Source organism: Pyxicephalus adspersus, chromosome 1 (assembly GCF_032062135.1).
Source record: "Pyxicephalus adspersus chromosome 1, UCB_Pads_2.0, whole genome shotgun sequence".
Classification (NCBI taxonomy): domain Eukaryota; kingdom Metazoa; phylum Chordata; class Amphibia; order Anura; family Pyxicephalidae; genus Pyxicephalus; species Pyxicephalus adspersus.
The window spans coordinates 111,385,841-111,405,642 of NC_092858.1; the positions used below are offsets into that span (position 1 = coordinate 111,385,841).

Consider the following 19,802-nt stretch of genomic DNA (forward strand, 5'->3'; position numbering starts at 1 on the left):
GAGCAGTTCAGTACTGCTAACTGTCACCCTCTATTAGATAGGCAAGCACATATTCTTTAAAACAAAGCAGGGGTGCAGACGGACACATTGGTGAAGACCGAAGAGAAGGGGTTTACCTTTTTTTATAATGTAAAAAAAAATTGGTGATAGACCCGCTTTTACAAGATCACGAATGTTCTTTCAGATGGCAACCATCTACTGTCTGTACACTGGCACCCGACACCACTACAACTACCCCAACCCAAACGTATTTTTAGGCATTTTTTTATAGCACTCTCAAAACATAAAATCGCACCTTCCGGAATCCATTATGTATGTAGTAGAGCGCATGCGCTAATTACAAATTCAAAGATAGGGCGGGTTGTCCGGGCTGTAATTGCGCTTGCGTTGATTTGGGGCGTGTTTACTGGCGCATGCGTGGTCGGGGTAAGCTCTTAGCGCCTTTGTCCTTCCGCCATTTTGTGTCTAAAGCGCTGATTGGGTTCCGTGCTCCGGTTCTGGAACCAATCAGATCGGAGAGAAAAACCGAGACCGGGAGAAGTGGTGAGTAGGACCGGCGGAAAGAGCCAATAACACAACGGGGAGGGAGATACATGACCTGAGCCGCACAGCCAATAACACCCATGTATATGGCCATGACATAAATAACCAATCCGGGATGGCTAGGGGAGAACATTCGGCCAAAATATGGCAAAGCAGAGAGATGTAGCCATGATGATACATGATTGCGGCGAAAAAGAAAAAAATAAATATAAGATAAGGGTCATGTGTTTGTATGCAATAGATCTCTGAGGACGTGTATGGTGTTGGTTTGAGAGATTGTTACCTCAGACACATTCTATGGATGGTTATGGGTATAGTGCAATTGCTGTATTTACCTTAAAATGTGTTTGTTTTACCTGTATATCTCTTATGCTACTAGGTTAAACCTATTACATTTTGCTACATTTTCCAGGACATAACTAAGATGAAAATGGCCACGTAAAAGCTATAGTCAGGGTTGTTTTGTGCAGTAAGTGGGCATACTGAATTTATGGTGTAGGTTATTTAATGTGTGTAGGTAGCGTATCCTGGACTAAATTAATTCTTGCTTGTATTTTTTATTTTAGAAAACAAAAACGTTTTTTTCATTTTAAAGCTCTATAATACATTGTGAAAAGCAGGAAAACAGTGCAAAGTACTTTCATCAGGAGCTCTTCCTGTGTGTACGTACGTATGTATGTATTGTGTAAGCTTTTTACTGTGTACAGTTGATATCTGAACAAGCAATAGAGTAAAATTAAATAGTTTTACTAAAGCATTCTTTGCTTTACATCTGTACGGGTGTTTAGGTTAGCATAATGTAGTGTACACATCTTTTGAGTTTCAGCATAATACTTTTTTTTTTTTTTTTTTGAAATGGCAGCAATGCAATTATCTGTGTTTGTTCTTATATCAGCCTCCTACATGCTCTGTATAGCAGGCCTAGATTGTGTAAGGAAGAAGCAATATAAAGAGCCAGTCAGCCAACCCAAACAAAAGGAGCATCCTAGGAAGAGACTGTAGAAAGGCAGCAAGATGCTGTGCTGCTTTTCCTTCCATGGTCCAGCAAAAAGCTGTAGGGGTTCAGGATGATTTGGGTTGAGTAGGATGAACTAAGCTGGGTAGCAGACTTTGTATCGACATAATGGTTTAAAATTAACATACCCTGCTTAAAACTGAGTGATGTCATATTTGAGTCTCTGTTTTTTGTATGCAATAAAGGCAGCACATGGCTGGTAGGGTCTACCCTCCTAAAAATAGCATCCTGCCTCTTTTCAGCAACCTGATGTCCTGAGGCTCTTGGTAGAACCTATGCAAAGATCAAAATGATCTTGATGGGTGGATGTTGGTTTAGAGAAGTATTTGTTCCTAGGCAGATTGTATTTGCATGTACGTAACACCCATATGTCACTCTTGGCCTCCATTATCGGAAGAACTGAAATGCAGTGAATGAAAGAGTTGGGCAATGAACGTTAAGACTGAGGAGCGAAAATGGCTAGATAATGTGTGACACATTGAAGGCCACTAACTATGTGAAATAGAGTACACAATTTAGGTACTTCAGTATAGGAGACGTGCCTATAAATTGATCAAGGCCTGGATTTATTTTTTCATAAAATATACATACTTCTTGCCTAGCCAAACTCTTCCACCACATATGGCCCGATGGAAATTTATGTGGATGGATCACTTGTATGGCAAGTTATAAATACAGGTCCAAAGCAGGGCAATTGGCTGCATTGCAGTAATTCTCATCAAATAATTAATGCATGTTTCAGTTGGCACCATAGCAATCTATAGCAGGTACCTTCCACTCGTGTGGTAAAGCTTACCACAGAGCTTGGTAACACTGTGATCCTTTGTAAGGTATTGGTCTGTTCCTCTGTGTTGGAAGCTCATTCAAATTATTATATTTGGTGAAACATGCTTTCCATCTTGCAGTTTTAGTTTGTGTATATGACTTTTAAATTTGAAAATGTAATAAAAACTGATTGAAGCAAGTTATTTAATTTGTGTTTTTCCTATATATTTTCATGCATAGGCAGATTGCATACTTGTAGATGGAGCAGTACACAAGTAGCAATGGCTCACCTGAGCAAATTGTGGTGCAAGCTGGGCAAATCCAACAGCAGCAGGTAAGTGTCTTGTTGCAAATCATACATGAAGTGTGAAATTATTCTTAGTTGGCATAGCCATTTTTACCATGTTTAATGCATCGATACTAGCAATTATTTCATTTTTTTAACTCACTTTAACGATCTTATCCCACCTTACTTTTAATAAATAATATTTTAAAGGGCTTGTGTGAAATGCTTTTGGCTTGTTTTGACCGCATTTGTTTTAGGCACTTCTATTCAGAATTCATTGACAGGTTCATTTGATTTGTTGTGGACGTTCTGGCCTGCATATAAATTGTTTAAAGCAAGTTTTCAGTTGTAAAACTATTTTGAAGTATACAAGTGCCTTTCGATACAGGGAAATTTGTAAACAATGTTATCATTGCGTGTATGACTCCTGGCACTTTTTTATGGTCAGGTTGTCTTTCTTTATTCCTTTTTTCCTAGTCTGGTGCTGTTACTGCTGTCCAGTTACAGACAGAGGCTCAAGTGGGAGCAGCCTCTGGGCAGCAAGTTCAGACCCTCCAGGTAGTTGTCTTTGGCAGATAAATGTTAACAACACCCCAAGGAACATGTCTTTGCTTACTCGTTTACATTACTTGTCTTAGTATTACTTACAGTTTTTGTATTTTGCATGACATTGTATGTTGATATACAGCTCTGGAAAAAATATACTACAGCAATTTATATTTAAATCAGCATCTCTGAGTATGGCAACCATTCTATGTGAGTGTCTGTTAAATTCCTACACAAGTACATCTCATTCTGCTTTGTTAGGTACTAAATAGGTTATCATCTGACTCAAACCTTTTTAATGAGGGAAAGTATAAAAACCACTCCTTTAATCAACACTCTCCTCTTACAATGTTACCAATTGGATGGCAAAACACTGCTAAAAGTACGTCAAAGGAAATTGGGAATTTAAAAATAACTATTGACCATGCCAAAACAGGTGAAAAGAAAGGTTTGTCACAAGGATACAGTGAGGGTCAGGTTGCTTCTATTTTTAAAATTTCAAAGATGGGAGTACACATTAACAAAATCAAGCAACAGTCACTAGGTACAACAAAGCTACAACCTGGCAGAGGGCGAAAAAGAATCGGCATTGAGAGGGGTGACCACAAACTTAAATGAATGTCACTCTAAAACTGTAGGCTGACATCAAGTAACCTTCAAACACAGTGGCAAACTGAGACTGGGTTGAAGTATGGCAAGAACAGTTTGAAACAGGCTCCCACAGACAGAGAAAGACTGGAATTGGGCAGATGTGTTTTTGTGAAGGATGCATGAATCAAGCCACATACTAGGTTATACTAGGTTATCCTAGAAAAACATTTGTTTCCATCTGACACAATGTTCCCCAACTCAGAGGATTGGTATCTCCAGTAGGACAATGCTCCATGCCACACTGCCAGGGAAATTGAGGTCTGGATGGAGGATCATCAGATCAAAATTCTGTCTTTGCCAGCCCAATCTCTAGATTTGAACCCTATTGAAAATCTCTGGAATAACATCAAGAGGAAGATGGATGGTCACAAACAGTCAAGTAAAGCTGAGCTGTTTGATTTTTTGATTTTTTTCTTCAGAAAGAGTGGTATGAAGTTACCCAACAGCAATGCGAAAAAGCATGCCACAATTCATGAAAGCTGTGATTGCCGACCGGGTTTATTCCACCAAATGCTGATTTCTGGATGTTCTTTAGTCAAAATATTATTGCCATTTTGTTTAGGCATGAACTGGGGATTTGTTTTCTTTAAATGTATTTAAGTTATGCAAACAATACATCACAATAGGAGAAATGATGCAGTCTCAATTCCTTTAAAATTATGCTTTATTTTGAATTTTGTAAAAATATCAGAAGTTGTTAAAATCCAAGGCAAAGCTGCTCAGTTCAATACTTGCACCTATAAAAGATAAAACTGATCATTTTTGCAGTGGTCTCCTATTTTTATTTTTTCCAGAGCTGTTTGCTGTATTTTTAAGGTTTAGTCTACACGGACTGTTTTCCCTGACCATTTAAAAGCCCACGTTTAATATTCCCATGCATTCCAATGGGCTAGTCTACACCAGGGCGTTTCTTTGAGGGACGCATTTAAGAAAACGCTGCTTGCTGAGTTTTGAAATTTAAAAAGGCCTTTATTGAAATTAACACCTAAAAATGCTAATAAAAGCCTCCGTTCATATCACTGGAGGTGTTTATAGCCATGTAAACACTTCTTATTAAAGCAGAGCTTAGGCTTTGCTAGGGCTGCAGGAGGAATCAGAAGAGAGGTTAACGGACACTCCCGTGGCCTTGACAGAGCTGTGGCAGCAGCAGTGTCCCCACATGATCTCTCTCTTGATTATCTGAAAAGGTTATTACTGATGACGCTTACCTTTTTCAGGAAGAGGTTGTATGAGGCCAAAGCTCCACTAGAGATTCCAGGAGTCGTGTGCACATACAGGCTGCCCCCAAAGGCCCTCTCCAACCAAGGGGGAGATGGTATGGGGATACTGCTCCCAGCAGCCCCAGCAGGGCTTTGGCAAATGTTGTGCACCCATGTGGGTGCAGAACATGTGCCAATACTCTTTTGCGGACTCGGGAGCAGTTTCCTCCTCCAACCTCTCCCTTGATTGGCTGAGAAAAGGAAAACCCTGATGGCTGCTCAAACGTAATCAGGGTTTCACCCTCAGCCAACAGGGACACTTGATCGTCTGATGCCTGGGAATCCCACACTGTGTGGAGTCCTACGGCTATGTTTTCTTGTTGTGAGTGCAGCCATGGGAATCACTTTTGATATTGGGATAACCTGTAAAAGAAAAAAACATTGCTCGTTCCCCAGAGTAAAATTAAAACTCCTATAAATGCTTGGATTAAATAGTGGCTGAACGCGTCATAGGTATTTATAAGACTTAATAAGTTTTTTAGTGTTTTAGGGCAAGCTTTAAAACGCATACAAACACAGTAGGAGAATTTATATGCGTTTTAAACGGTTGTTTTTAATGGTCCGTTTAAACCCAGCCAAACCTATGTGACTTTGCTTATTGTTTACACTGTATCATTTTATCACATCAGCTTTGTTTTTCTTCTTAATAATGGGGAAAAAACATGGCTGATATGGCTTACAACTAAATGACTGCAGTTTCATATAATTTGCATGTTTCATGTAAAATGGGTTTTAAAGAGTAACTTCAGACACAAAGCAAGCTCTATTCTCTGATACAGCCCATATAAAATTACCGGATTCACACAAGGACCTACTCCTGTGTTGCCAGATAATTTTTGGCTATGGCAATGCCAATGAAGGTGTTGCCAGCATTAGGAACCCAAATAAGGTCAGGTAGAATGGAGCTTGTTGTTGAGCCTTTTAACTGAGAGAATATGAAAGCTACATATCGCGACCTTCTTCCAAAAAAATGTTGCTTGCCTGGTCGGTCTTGTACTCCTCTGTGTTTACTAATTTCTCAATCGCTGACCAGAAGGAGTATGTGGCTCAGGTGTATGCCATATCTTGCTACATTTTTGCCTTACATCTTGCTACAGTTATCTGTATGCTGCTTTTAGGTGTGCAAATGAAACTCCTCTTTACATCCAGGCAGTTGTCATTCTTTAGAATTAGTTCAGCAGTGGCAGTTTGCATAATCTTTCACTGGTATGCCTGTTTTAATACACAAAACGCAGCATGACATTTAGTAATGTAATTGCTTCTGTGGCTGGAGTGCCTCTTTAAAAAAAAAAAAAAAAAAAAATTAATAACAAATGTTAAGAGGGTTTTCCAGGCATAAGGAACAATTCACAAACATGTTTTCTCACCTTACAGCAGTACACTTCCTAACATGTAGGCATGTAAGCGCTCCCAAAACTCTACTGCTGAAGATTGTTTCTACTATACTAATGATCATTTTTTTTTTGTAGTCCACAGATAGGACAGAACAGTCTAATCTGTATTGCTGCTTTTTCAGGACATGAATTAAAAGAATTATTCATTGGTAGTTTTTACTGAGGCACCCTTGTAAGATTGCTAATTGTTGCCAAGAAGTCAACATATATTTTGCCAGCAGCAAATGCATTGTTGCTGTTTGCTGATATGCAATAATTGGCAAAAAAAAATACATTGTGAAGAAATCGAAAACTACACCTGACTTCCTGTGGTATTTTTTTGGGTGTGTGGTCTCACAAGAGGAGATAACTCCACTTAGATGAATAAAAATATTTATTTCTTTGTGCTGGGTGAACATGCAAAATGTATTTAAAAGCATCCTTCTTCCAACATTTTCATTACATTTAGAGGGAAGTCAAGAGACAGTTTGGAAGACAAAAGGAATGCTTATCGTGTGTGTGTGTATTTTATTTATATATATACACACACACACACACACAGTGGTACCTTGGCAAAAGTCCTTAATCCGTTCCAGATCCTTGGACTTATACCAAACAAATCCTTTTGTTATTGGCATATTTTGAAATGTATGGCTGTATGAAATAATTTAAACACTGTTTATTGCTAAAATACATAAATACAAAAGCAATTAGATAAAATAAATGAAAATTTTTTCTCCTTTTGCCTTGCTGAGAAGAGTCAAGTACCTACTAGGATGGTGCTGAGAAGGGAGGAGGAGGAGGATGTTATGTAATTCACAGAGAGTTATAGCCCGGGTTGTTCACTGAATGGTAGCAACTGGGGTACTGACGCTCGTGGGCATTCGTGGCTTTGTCTCGAGAGAGGTAAATCAGGGTAACACGCGGTGTTATCACTCATTTTGACCCATACAAGTTCTAGCAAAAAGTTTGTATACCAAGCAAACTTTTTCGGACTTATACCAAGTTGGACTTATTCCAAAGCGGACTTATACTGAGGTACCACTGTATATATATTTTTCTTACATGCAACTTAATATAAGATTGCAAATGAAGTTTAGAAGGATGGAGTGATAAATAGGTTTGTTGTGTGTTGTTTTTATTGAGGTTTTGTCATTTTTCAGAATGCAATTATATCAGCACAAAAATACAAAAACAAAGGGGGGGATAACAAAGTATTAGGTGGTCAACTGCAGGAGTCTAGGTAAGGCACCTAACATTGCTGGATTGATCGTACAGTCTGGTAAAAACAAAATGGGGTTAATACCATCATTACAGAAAAATAAGGGTAGGGACAACAAGTTTGACGTCTACAACTATAGTAACTGGTCATTTTATCAGGATTGGGGAAATCCTTAAAGTATAGTGCTTATGAACTTCTTATTGGTGTTACTGGTCTGGGGGTGCAGGTGTGCCCTGAAAGGTAACAATAAGGATGTACCAGGAGGAATATTGGAAACTAAGGATTATCCCTTCATTCTCTGTCTTTAAACAATTAAGAGATAAAACCTTGCAATTTTTTTTTTATTTCTATAAAATATAGGTAACCATTTCTATTGTAGGTGGTTGAGAATAAATCCACTCTTTTATAATGGCCCTAGCCAAATAGGCAAAGTACCGAATTGAGATGTAGGTCAAACCCAACCACTTGAAGAATAAACCTTGGTAACCTTGAACCAGAATTGGCCTAAACCTTCACAGGTCTGGTAGTATTGTTGCAGGGTTGCTCTTTAGGAATTTCATTTCGGACATTTTGGGCTGGACTCGTGTGGTGTCGTCACAATTTGGTTTGTAAACCTCATAGGCCCTGTGCATGAGCTTAAATTGTGTCTCTCTCCACTGTTATCCAAGTACTCTCCAAGTATCCCTGGATTATTTTGTCTGTCAAATCAGGAATGTCAAACTCCTTCTGCCATTCCTTGAGGTTTGACTGGGACAATGGTTTATTGGAAATGCCTTGCAGACTTGAGAATATATTCTATATTGATAGGGGAGACACCCTCAACATCCTGTCAAAAGCATTAGTCTGAAGGGTTGAGGAAAGTTCTGAATCTAACGAACTGTGCACGGTATATTGCATGCCATAGTTTTTGCCGTAGGGATTGAATGCCTTTCCCTATGGCTTAGTCTATTGCCTCTTGTAATGTGGGATTTGGCAGAACCACTACTGCATCTGCTATTGGAGCATTGTCAGAGGTAGGTCTGGGGATGTCAGTTTTACTTGCCGGCTGTTGCTGAGAGGAGTCGTTCACCATCTTGAAAGTTCTGTACTCTGGCTTTGTCTCATTGTTGTCTGGGTGTTGGAGCCATCTCTCAAGGCTCCATCAGGGAACTTATTCATCTGGAGTGCTAAGGTGCTTGTGTGGCAAGCTGGCAGTGTTATGTGTGGGGAGCAGTGCTGAAATCTCCCTCCAGATGAGTGGGAGCCCCTGTATACCGTTACCCCTCCATATGGTGCCGGAATCAGACGTTATATTGTGTTTTAAAGAAATAATTTACCTTAAATGTAAAAGAATAAAGGATCTGGCATGTTCCATCTTGGACACACTGGGATGACATAATTCCTGTGCAGGGGCACCCTAAATTTATTCCCCCAAGAGAAGCCCTGAGCTGATGGTTTACATGCGCAGCTTGTTTATCGCCAGAAACCTGGAGCGATCAGGTGCGTAAGACAGAATATTGCAGAAAGTACATCGCCTCTGCCAGGGGTGCCCAACAGGTGGATTGCGATCTACCGGTAGATCGCAAAGGCAACGCGAGTAGATCACGGAGCTCTGCCTTTCAAGATAAACTCTACCACGCACAGGAGTTATTAGGTCCAAGTTTTTATTGTTGGTAGATAATTTAGACTTTGGTCATTTTAAAAGTAGCTCGCTAGCCAAAAAAGTCGGGGCACCCCTGTCCTATGCCTTTTTGCAATAATGACTTGCCTGATCAAGCATTTGTAAAAGTGAAACTTAACCATTTACCTTCCCCCTTCTTCTAGGTCAGAAGTGTGGACTTTCTCTCCCTTTTTCCAGGAACAAACAAAATATGCACAACAATGCCAGATAGACAATTGACCCTGGTTTGTTGGCAGATCGCATAGAAACTTCAGGTTACCACTCTTTGCAGAGCTTTTTTTTCCCCAGTATTTTTAGTTTTGGATTGTGTGTGTAATGATTAGAACCCTAGTATTTTTAAGCTGTTTTGGGTTCTGTAAAGAAATGCCTACTTCACTGTCCTGGGGCAACTTTTTCCTAGAAAGTGAAAGTAAATGAAACTTTCCAATAGCTACATGAACAGAAGTGTAAAAAAAAAAGCCCATGTTGGCTTTATCTTTTGTTTCTCATTGCACTCTCTAATTTCTATCAGTAATCTGCAGTAAAACATGACGGGGCTCTTACCCTCCACCATCCCATACTAAACTGGACTAAAAAAAAACAAGTTTGTGCTATGGATCAAATTTTTTTGTGTATAAAAATTGATAAATTTAATTTCAAATATAGAGCAGCATCACTGTTTTGTAATCTTTTCCTAAATATATGATTTAGCCCCACAAAATGACACTGCAGTCTGTTTCTGTTCATGAACATGGCAGTTTTTTTCTGAATACCCTGTAACAGCTATCCCCTGTTAATCCTATCGGTAGATCAATACTTTTACACTTTAACTGGATTCATTTGACATTCATTTTGCAGTTACATAGCACCACAGAATTGCTATTCTGTAGACATATTTCTTTATGGAATTTAAAAGACTACCCTTTTACTTTGGTTTAATTAGTTTAAATCACATTGTTTTTTTGTGAATGTAAGGCTTTGTTCACAATGACAGAATTGAGTTGGCCTAGCAGTTTTTCAAGCAGTAGTGGTTCCTGTTGTTTAGAAGAAGAAAACACAGCAAATGCAACTTATACTGCCACAAACTGAGCACAGAGAGTCCTTCCTACGCTGGCTTGGCTTCCCTCTTCTTTCCAATGCTCACCATTTAGTCCTGTGCCACCTTGCATTGTGCAGCCATGAGATCAGGTGGAGTGTCTTCCTGAAAATGTGAAAAAAAGTGCAGATCTGCACACAGGCTCCTGGAATATTTGTGTCACGACCTGTGGATTTCTTCTTCAATCTTTAACTTCAATAGCAGTAAAGACTAAAGGGCATTTTATATAATGTTAAAAACGTGGTGATGCTTACAAAGCATTATGCATGAGATAGCAGATGAGGGCAGGACAGCCAGTGTCCCCCTCTCATCACGGCCCATATTCTATTAAGAAAAAAAACGCCTGAAATGTATCGACCTGAGTGGCTGTGTGTGTATAAAAGCTGCTTGTCATATTTTGCAGCCTAACAACTCTGTTTAAGCTTGAAGACTTGACTTTAAATTTTCAGGGTACGCAGGGTATGCTCAGAGCTACTATTGACCAAAACTTCTTTAACCATACTATATACATCAAGAGTCCTCAGATTTGACAACAGAGATACTAGAACAAAAGCTGACAAGCTTGCTCCCATCAAGGATGCCTGGGAGAGATGGGTGCAGCTCCTTCTACTGATGTTTCACCCTGACAGTGTCCCTTTCTGTGAAAAATGCCCCTTCTGGCAATACATGCTCAGTAAGCAGGGCAAATACAGAAAAAAGAACTGGGCAGCCTGTGATGAAAAAACAAGCTATGCGTGGAATATCCATATTTACACAGGCAAACCTGCAAGTGGCATCCCAGCGAAAAAACCAAGGAAAATGTGTAGTCTTCAATATGACTACTGGACTACGGGGTCACTATATCACAATTTTTTTTACCAGCTTTGACCTTGGACAAGAACTTCTCAGGAGGATACTTGCCATGGTAAACACAATGAGAAAAATAAAACCTGTGCTGCCATCTGAAATTTTGCAGGTGAAGGGCAGGGCTCCACTTTCTTCGAAATTTGCATTTACAGACACCACCACTGTTTCATATTGTCCAAAAAGAAAGTGGAGTATGATACTTATGTCCACTTTGCACAAAGATGTAGCTGTGTCATCAAGAACTGACAAACAGACCATACTTATCCTGGATTACAATAAAAACAAAGGAGGAGTAGACAACCTGGGCAAGCTGACTGCCACCAACACTTGTCCGTGAATGACCAGGAGATGGCCAATGGTTGTGTTTTTATAACATATTAGATGTGTCTGTGTACAATACGTTTGTGTTGTGGACCCACATCCACCTGGGGTGGAACTCAACCAAAAATAACAAGCGGAGAATGTTTCTTGAGGAGCTAGAAAACTCCATTGTCAAGGCGCACATTGAGCAGAGGAAAAGGATTCCCCGAGACCAAGTCGCTGCAGCCTTTGTCGGACAGCTGCAGAGCTCGCCAAGCACTCTGTCCACATCATGAACAACACAAAGATTATCAGCACCAGCATCCTCAGCCAGCCCAACCATAGATGTTACTATAGTTATTAATATTAACATAAAAAGAAATAAAAAACAAAATATTTAAGAGATGTGTTTTAATACCCCCTCAGTAATAGAGTGGTAACATAACAACCTTTTATTTACTTATATAATTTTTTTGAGGTTCATTTTACCATTTTTTTAATTAAAAACAAGAGGTATGGTGTCAAAGAGAGGCCAAGGGGGTCACACCAAAAATATTAAAACCAATCTTTTAATGGATAAGGAAATCTAACAAGGTAACCAAGAGGTAAGAAACAAATTGGATGAAAAATAATGTTTTTAAATATTTTTAAATATTGGTGTCACAAGTTTAAAAACTTGTAAAAATTGAATACTGGGTTTGGTGTTTTAAAGCAAGAGCATCTAGAAGCCAAAAATTAAAAATGCAAATTGGGCAACCCCAGGGCCACTTACATAGTAAGAAGCATTAGGGTGGGGCCCCTAAATTTAGACCCACATTGGCAAAACTAACTCTTACTAAGCTACTCTGTTTACTTCTCTTCTTTGAACCACAGTTTCTCTGGAATAGGATGGTGTAGGAGACTGAAAATGTAAATGGGGAACACGTGTATACAACCCAACTAAAATTTCATGGTATCATTAGAACATAAAAAAAACTCTACCCATCAAAACGCACAACTATTACACTGTGATCTATGTTTTTAAAGCAGGCATTTAAGAGAATGCTCCTTGCAACGTTTTAAAAATAAAAACATGGGTAAATGCGTCTATTGATTTTAATGGGGGTGTTTTCCTGCGATTTTTAAATGCTTGAAGACATAATCGTGTTAAAACGGCATAGACATTTTTCAGCGGTTTTAAGGCAGCTTTAAAATGCCTGAATTTTAAACATGGGCTTTTAAAGCCTCCGGTTAAACGCTGGGAAAACAGTCTATGTGGACCCAGCAGCTTTTAAACTCTTGTAAACGCATGCTAAAGCTCCTATTAATTTCAATGGAAGCGTTTGTGTGAATTTACTAGAGTTTACAAGCAATTAAAAATGTTAAAACATTGCAAGGAGCATTTGCATTTTTTATAATGCTCGAAAACATGCCTCAAGGAAACGCCCTGGTGTAGATAAGCCCATTGGAGTGCATGGGAGTTTCAAACATGGGCTTTTAAACTCTTAGGTAAACACTGGGGAAACAGTCTGTGTAGACTAAGCCTTAATGATACTATAATAATGAAATTTTAGGGGATGTTAGCATAGGTGTTCCCCATATGTACCTAGATTTTTGGTTTCTTACACCTTCTTCCCATTCCAGAGAAATTGTGATTCAGATGTTAGAAGTTGGCAGTAATGTGTATCAGGGCAGCGCATTTTGATTGGTAGAGTTTTTATATGTTCTGATGATGCTATAGGAATTAAATTGTTGGGAGAGTTAGTAAAATGTGTCACCTCCTTGCACCTGCATTCTGTTTCGTACACCCCACCTCACTAGCGAAACTGGGTTTCAAAGAAGAGAAGACCAGGAAGCATAATAGTTATAGATTTGTGACGGGTAGGTATAAATGTAAGGGCTACATACCAATGCTCCTTGTAGGTTGCCCCGGAAGTCCTCAGTTTGAATTTTCAATTTAAAAACTCCTAGGCACTTTCTTTTGAAACGGCATCCCCAATGTTCAATTTTCACTAGTTTTTAAACTTGTGATCCCCATATCCTAAAATTCTTAATGTTAGGTGGCTTAACCTGAAAACCTCAAATTGTTATCACAAATAGGAAACGTGAAGGTTTGAACACAGAGTTGTAGGCTGTAGAATGTGACATGCATCCTGGTGTGTATATATATATACACACCACACTGTGCCTGCCAAAGACATAATTGTACACGCCATTTTATGGTTAGCTTTTTTTTTTTTTTCCGTTTTCCCCTACTTGAAGATTTAGCTTGTACTAGCTGCCATGTCGCACTCATCAATGTTAAGCATTATTAACTGCTCTCTTGCCCGCCACTCATCAGCAGATCTCAACAGCTGGGAACAAACAGCCCCTCAGTGACCCATTCATTGGATTAGAGCTGCTGATGAGACGTGGGTAGGGGAGGTTCGGCTCCCGGCTGGGGAGATCTATGCTATATTTGCGCTACTGCCTATCGAACCCAAGTCACGTTTATCAAAAAAGCCCACAGTCTGAACTATTTTAAGCCACTAAAACAGTCAGAATTTGTTTACAAGCCACTACTGCTGTCACGCTACAATTTACAAAGCAGTAGGCCAACAGTATTGCTTTCATATTTTACACGGGACCTACCACTAACAATTTCTTTTGAAACTGAATCAATTAAAATTATGGTCTTTGGAGTTAAAGCTATTTAGAAAGTTTTAAATTACATGAACAATGGCTTACTGTTTGAATGTAACTGGGATTTAGTAATTTCTCACTGCACAACCAAGATTTGACTGCAGCTGGAAAACCCATTTTAACCTTTTGTTTTTAGTTGTTTTTGCAGTGGTGTGTAAGTAATAACATACCTTATATAATTTTGGTTCTGTTCAGGTACAAGGACAGCCATTGATGGTTCAGGTCAGTGGAGGACAGCTAATTACATCCACAGGGCAGCCGATTATGGTACAGGCAATGAGTGGACAAGGTCAAACTCTTATGCAAGTTCCTGTGTCTGGATCGCAAGGCCTTCAGCAGGTTGGTGTTTCAACTTTTTGTGTCTGTTGTGGTTGTATGTTTTTTGTTTTGTTTTGTTTTTTTGCTTTCCAAATATTCAGCCCTATAGAACTTATATATATTATCCTATGGTACAGATTCAACTTGTACAGCCTGGACAGATCCAAATTCAGGGAGGACAAGCAGTGCAGGTTCAAACACAGCAGGGGCAACCCCAACAGATTATTATTCAACAACCACAGACAGCTGTGACTGCAGGCCAGAGTCAGGTATGGAGTATGGCAAATATTTGTGAAACTTGACATTTATGAAAATATGCTTTTTATAGACTTTTTAAAAATCTGATCCGATTTCTGTTTCTCTCTAAATGTTAAGAGCCAGCCACAGATTGCTGTTCAGGGTCAGCAGGTAGCACAGACTGCAGAAGGACAGACTATTGTTTACCAACCAGTAAATGCTGATGGAACGATTCTACAGCAAGGTAGTTTGTCAGATTTTTACAGCTCAATATTTCATCAAGTCTAGCTTAACCAATCTCAGTTGCTTAATACTTTTCCTTAGCCTTGCTTCAATCTGTTTTAAATAACTTTTACTCTTTTTATAATTTTTGGAAATAACTCCCCTTTCTGTGGTGTCTTTTCCTTTCTTTTTAATACTTAAGTTACAGTGCCTGTTACCGGAATGATAACTATTCCAGCTGCTAGCCTGGCAGGGGCTCAGATTGTTCAAGCTGGAGCAAACACAAATACTACCAACAGCAGTCAAGGGACAGTCACTGTCACTCTACCTGTTACAGGAAATGTGATGAACTCTGGAGGGATGGTAATGGTAAGTGTAAAAGCTATGTGTTCTGTTTATAAATTATTCCCCTGTCAGTTTGTCCCAAATTTGCTGACTGTCTAATCTCCACACTTCTCATTTTGGTTCCTATTAAACCAATAGCCACCTAGTGACCAGCCAAAATTGCATAGCTGTCACAAAAGGAAATTTTATCTGTATGAACAAAAATTATGAACAAATCTAGAGCCAATTATAAAATAATTTATAAATTGGGCACTAGGTGTACAGTTTAGGTTTTTTATAAATATGGGCTATGAATATTACATGTATCTTCCATTTATCTAGATGGTACCTGGTGCAGGCTCTGTTCCAGCACTTCAAAGAATACCACTTCCTGGAGCTGAAATGCTGGAGGAGGAACCTTTGTATGTAAATGCCAAACAATATCACCGAATATTAAAGAGAAGGCAGGCAAGAGCCAAACTGGAGGCAGAGGGCAAAATACCAAAAGAGAGAAGAGTGAGTATCTGGCTTTAAGATGTAATAAGTAATATTGCTCAAAAATAAGAGCCAGTCACAGGTGTAAAAATGTTTAAAGACACGTAGCAAGTGTGGAACTACAACTAGTAGCTGGCTTTATTTTAGTTTTATGAAAGTTTAATAGACGATAGGGTGGTTAATTCCTTTCAATCCTGAGTTGGTACAAAGTACTGAAGCTGCCGTACACTTGCTTAACTTTGTTCCTTCGAAAACTGACATACATGTTGGATTTTGGAGGCTGTCAATGAATCACTTAAATTTTAAGCAAAGTTTCATGCTGTTACAGATGATTTTAGAGCAGAGCAGAAAAGTTGATGAATGTAAAGAATACCCTATACTCATTTCTTTCTATTTGATTTATTCTGGATTGCTAAAAATGTCTTGGATAGTAAAACTGGGTATAGTAATGCACAATTGCGGTATCTAAACTGAAGCAAACCCAGAAAAATACATTTATAAATTTGTCTAGCAAACTTCCAATACCTGGTAATTTTTTGTAATCTAAAGATCACAATACGAGAATGCATCATCTCAGTTTGTAGTATGATTGTTCTGATAAAATGTTTAGGCTGTCGCTGCTGACCTTTTCTTAAAATGCTAGTTGCATGAAGAAAGTAGATTGGAATTTACTTGTATCTACTATATACTTGGTATTCTTGGTGGCTGCCCTCATCTTTTGCCCACTTCAGGTTTTCGGTAATATTTTAACAAAACTAAAGTGGGGTAGAATAAATAAGAGGTGGAATTCTGTTGCTAAATATCTGTTGTGAATAAAAAGTTTGCATTTGCATTTTTTGTAATGTTTCAGAAATACCTGCATGAGTCACGACATCGACATGCAATGGCTAGAAAGAGAGGAGATGGAGGACGCTTTTTCTCTCCTAAAGAAAAGGAGGGACATCACTTACAAGTAAATGTACAGGTATTTAGAATGAGCACTGTGCTTTATTCTCTGGCTTGTTCATGGTGTTTCTTCAGTCTGTGTAAAATAAATGGTTTTATTGATCCTAATGTGAGAGTTGATGGCTCAGAGCGACATCTGTGCATGTTTTTCTTGGCCTGTGCAAAAGGAAAGAGACTCTCTCTCCTGATCATTAGATTTAACAACAATTTTCCCAAGATTAATTGTGCACTCATTTTTTTACATGACATTTACCTTGTGAAAGCCTCCCTTTTGCAGACCTCCAGAAGACTGCTGCTGGGCCTCACCATCTTGAATGTGATGCCAGCAGTTTGATTCAAGTGACAGTAGTATAGTGTTCCCCAATAACCCCCAACACCAATTGGCATCTACATACACTCATTCCTTCTTTCTATCTTTGATGTTTTAATGATTGATGTTCTAAGATTTATAGAAAATTTAGATGTACAATAGAAGTTCTAGACTGTTTGCTCAGCATGTATAAAGTATTACTCTGCTAGGTCTAATTTACTTGGTTTGTTAATGAGGACAGGAGGAAAGTATGAAACGTAAAGTTGAACTAAACCTTAACATCAAAATTGCAAGCAGGTGAGCTCCTTATTTCAGAAAGACATGCTATGTCACTTCTGCAAATAAATTTCTCTGCCTGATCTTCTGTAAACTGTATCGCGGCATACTTTGGTGCTAGGAACGAATGAACTCCCATTTTCATGCACAGGAGCTTACATCATTCTGGCCTGGTCAATTAGGATGTCTGAAGGAACAAGGGGGAGGTAAGTTTTCTTCCTCCCCAAATGCCTATTGATATGTCAAGTTTCTGTTGCTGAAAGCAATCTGTTGTGATTGTTTCCAGTGACATTAAAATGAATGATTACTGTACACACCATGCTTGTCAGTTTCTGTGGAGGGGAAAAGGATTCAACAGGGTACCATAGGTAAGTACAGTGTTCATCCCAGGCCAATCTATAAGCCTACTGGAATGGTAGACCACTAAATGATGTCAGGGGAGTATTCTGTACACACACAAAATGTTTACTGAGATGGTTGAATGTTGGCAACAGTTATCTACATGTGTACAGTTCATAATAAATAAAGAAAAAAAGCTTATGCGTGTCTTTTTTTTTTTTTTAGGAAGTTGAATTTCATTAACATAAGACAGAGCTGTTAAAGGTAAGAAGTGTTACTCAATACAGTTTAGGTGTTTAAGTTTGTATGCTTGATTGCTGACATACATTGTCTTATTTCCACAGGATTCATCTCAGGGAAGAGATGGTAAAAGAGATAATGCAACCATTCTGTCCTAAACACAGCAGAAATTATTTCACCTTTAAACCTTCAAGGCTTCTGAAGATTTTTTACTATTTCTCGACCCAGTAGTAACAAAATAGACTGTTTCTCAAAGTTTTTATCTGCCACCAAGAAAATCCCTGTTGAATCCCCCTGATTTAACTACAGGTGGGGCAGTAAAAAAAAAAAAAAGTTTTCCATTCATTCTGGATCATTTGGAAAGTATTTCTATGGAAAGATGTGAGCTAAAAAAAATCCTTTCTGCTTTCTGTTAAAACTATTTCTTCAGTATTCAGAGAAGTGCTGGCTCTGCCTTTTTTCTCAGATCTCAAGAAGTTGGACTCCTTACTAGAGGCTCGAAATATGCATCCTAGAAATCCATTTTTATGGTTTACTGCTCTTTAAAATGTTCCTTTTCTGTAAAGAAAATGGTGGAGTGACTTTTGCAAAAGTTGTTTTTTAATAAATAAAATAGGTCTTGTTATATATGTATGTATGTATATATATATATATATATATATATATATATATATATATATATATATATATATATATCAAGTCTCCTTAGCTTTAGAGGCTTAATTGGGGGATTAATTGATGTTTAAGATTTTGGTAAGGGAATACAAGGTGGGGGGGGGGGACTGGCATAATGCCCTTACCTTTCTGGTTATAATATCAACTCTTTACTGAACGATAACTTGTTTTTATTACACTCACAGGCATTGCGGTTTGCATGCAGGAATGTTATCATTCTGACTTTGTTTATGTCTAAAGTATTAGAACAGACATAAACTTGTAAATTTGTTACTTAAGAAACTATTTGTACATATTTTGTTTTTATTTTATGATACAGTATTTCAAATTTCATTCAATTAGCTGTATTTGTAAGTACTGTGTACCTTGCCCAGCTAATAAAACAATTAGTTGATTTTATTTATTTTCTTTTTTTAATGGTGTATTTTACTCACTCATAACATGGGTTATTGGCATAATCTAACTCGTATTTCATACTGAAAGAATAATATAGATCAGTCTTTCAATGACCTTTTTCAACATGAGGTTATCATCCCTGAAGATCTCAGGGAATCCCTGCTATAAATACTATATCCACAACTCTCAGCATGTAAGTAAATAAATGATGCCTACCTTCAATTCCTTTAGTTTGCAGTCTAAAAGAACGCCTCTCATATTGCTGGCCAGAGGAAAGTATGTCACGGTTACATATAGCCTATAGATCAATGCTATTTAACCAACAAGGCGCAAATTGCTCATGGAACCCCTCTGGAGGTACCTTAGGGTTTCACATAATTCTGTGGTATAGATCATTGAGTAGCTAACGCTTAGTCAACCACTAATTTTTTTATAGTTGATTTCGTCTGTGAAGTCCATCTTTCTACTTTTGGCTCACATAAAATATGGCTCTGTCCCTTACAGGAAGCACAAGAACAGAGAGGTGAAATTGCTCCCATGCACAATGCACATCAGTTTTTGTGCTTCCTGCCACTGGGGACTCATTTTCTGATATATTTTCCCCTGCTCCTGGCAGGCCTGCCAAGCTTTCTGTCCAACAGTCAAAAACTTTTTTTTTTTATTTGGACTGGACACTGTTTCAGAGAAGGGGGTCTTAGCTGTGCTTACCTTCCCTTCTTTAGACCTTTTGGATGATACCCTGAAGGCCCCAGGAAAAAGAGCAGTCCCAGCATGGTAGTCCACACTCCTGTTTTATCATCTGCAACCCCCTCCCAATGTCCTA

The 19,802-nt window shown here is 38.5% G+C and overlaps 1 protein-coding gene across 8 annotated transcripts; it reads left to right on the forward strand.

Annotated features, from left to right (window-relative positions):
- The first annotated feature begins 399 nt into the window (after positions 1-399).
- Positions 400-18,982, forward strand: NFYA (nuclear transcription factor Y subunit alpha). 8 transcript variants are annotated; one of them, XM_072423805.1, is made up of 11 exons: positions 417-543; positions 1,110-1,205; positions 2,568-2,657; positions 14,398-14,541; positions 14,658-14,789; positions 14,896-15,001; positions 15,182-15,348; positions 15,646-15,819; positions 16,649-16,762; positions 17,894-17,932; positions 18,013-18,982. In XM_072423805.1, the coding sequence occupies exons 3-10, from the start codon at positions 2,583-2,585 to the stop codon at positions 17,909-17,911; spliced, it is 930 nt and encodes a 309-aa protein (XP_072279906.1). In that variant the 5' UTR covers positions 417-543; positions 1,110-1,205; positions 2,568-2,582; the 3' UTR covers positions 17,912-17,932; positions 18,013-18,982. The 8 variants fall into 8 exon arrangements, with proteins under 8 accessions (XP_072279857.1, XP_072279914.1, XP_072279889.1 ...); XM_072423781.1 differs by having other exon boundaries at positions 418-543; positions 2,564-2,657; XM_072423764.1 differs by lacking the exon at positions 417-543 and adding an exon at positions 586-1,012 and having other exon boundaries at positions 2,564-2,657.
- The last annotated feature ends 820 nt before the right edge of the window (positions 18,983-19,802 follow it).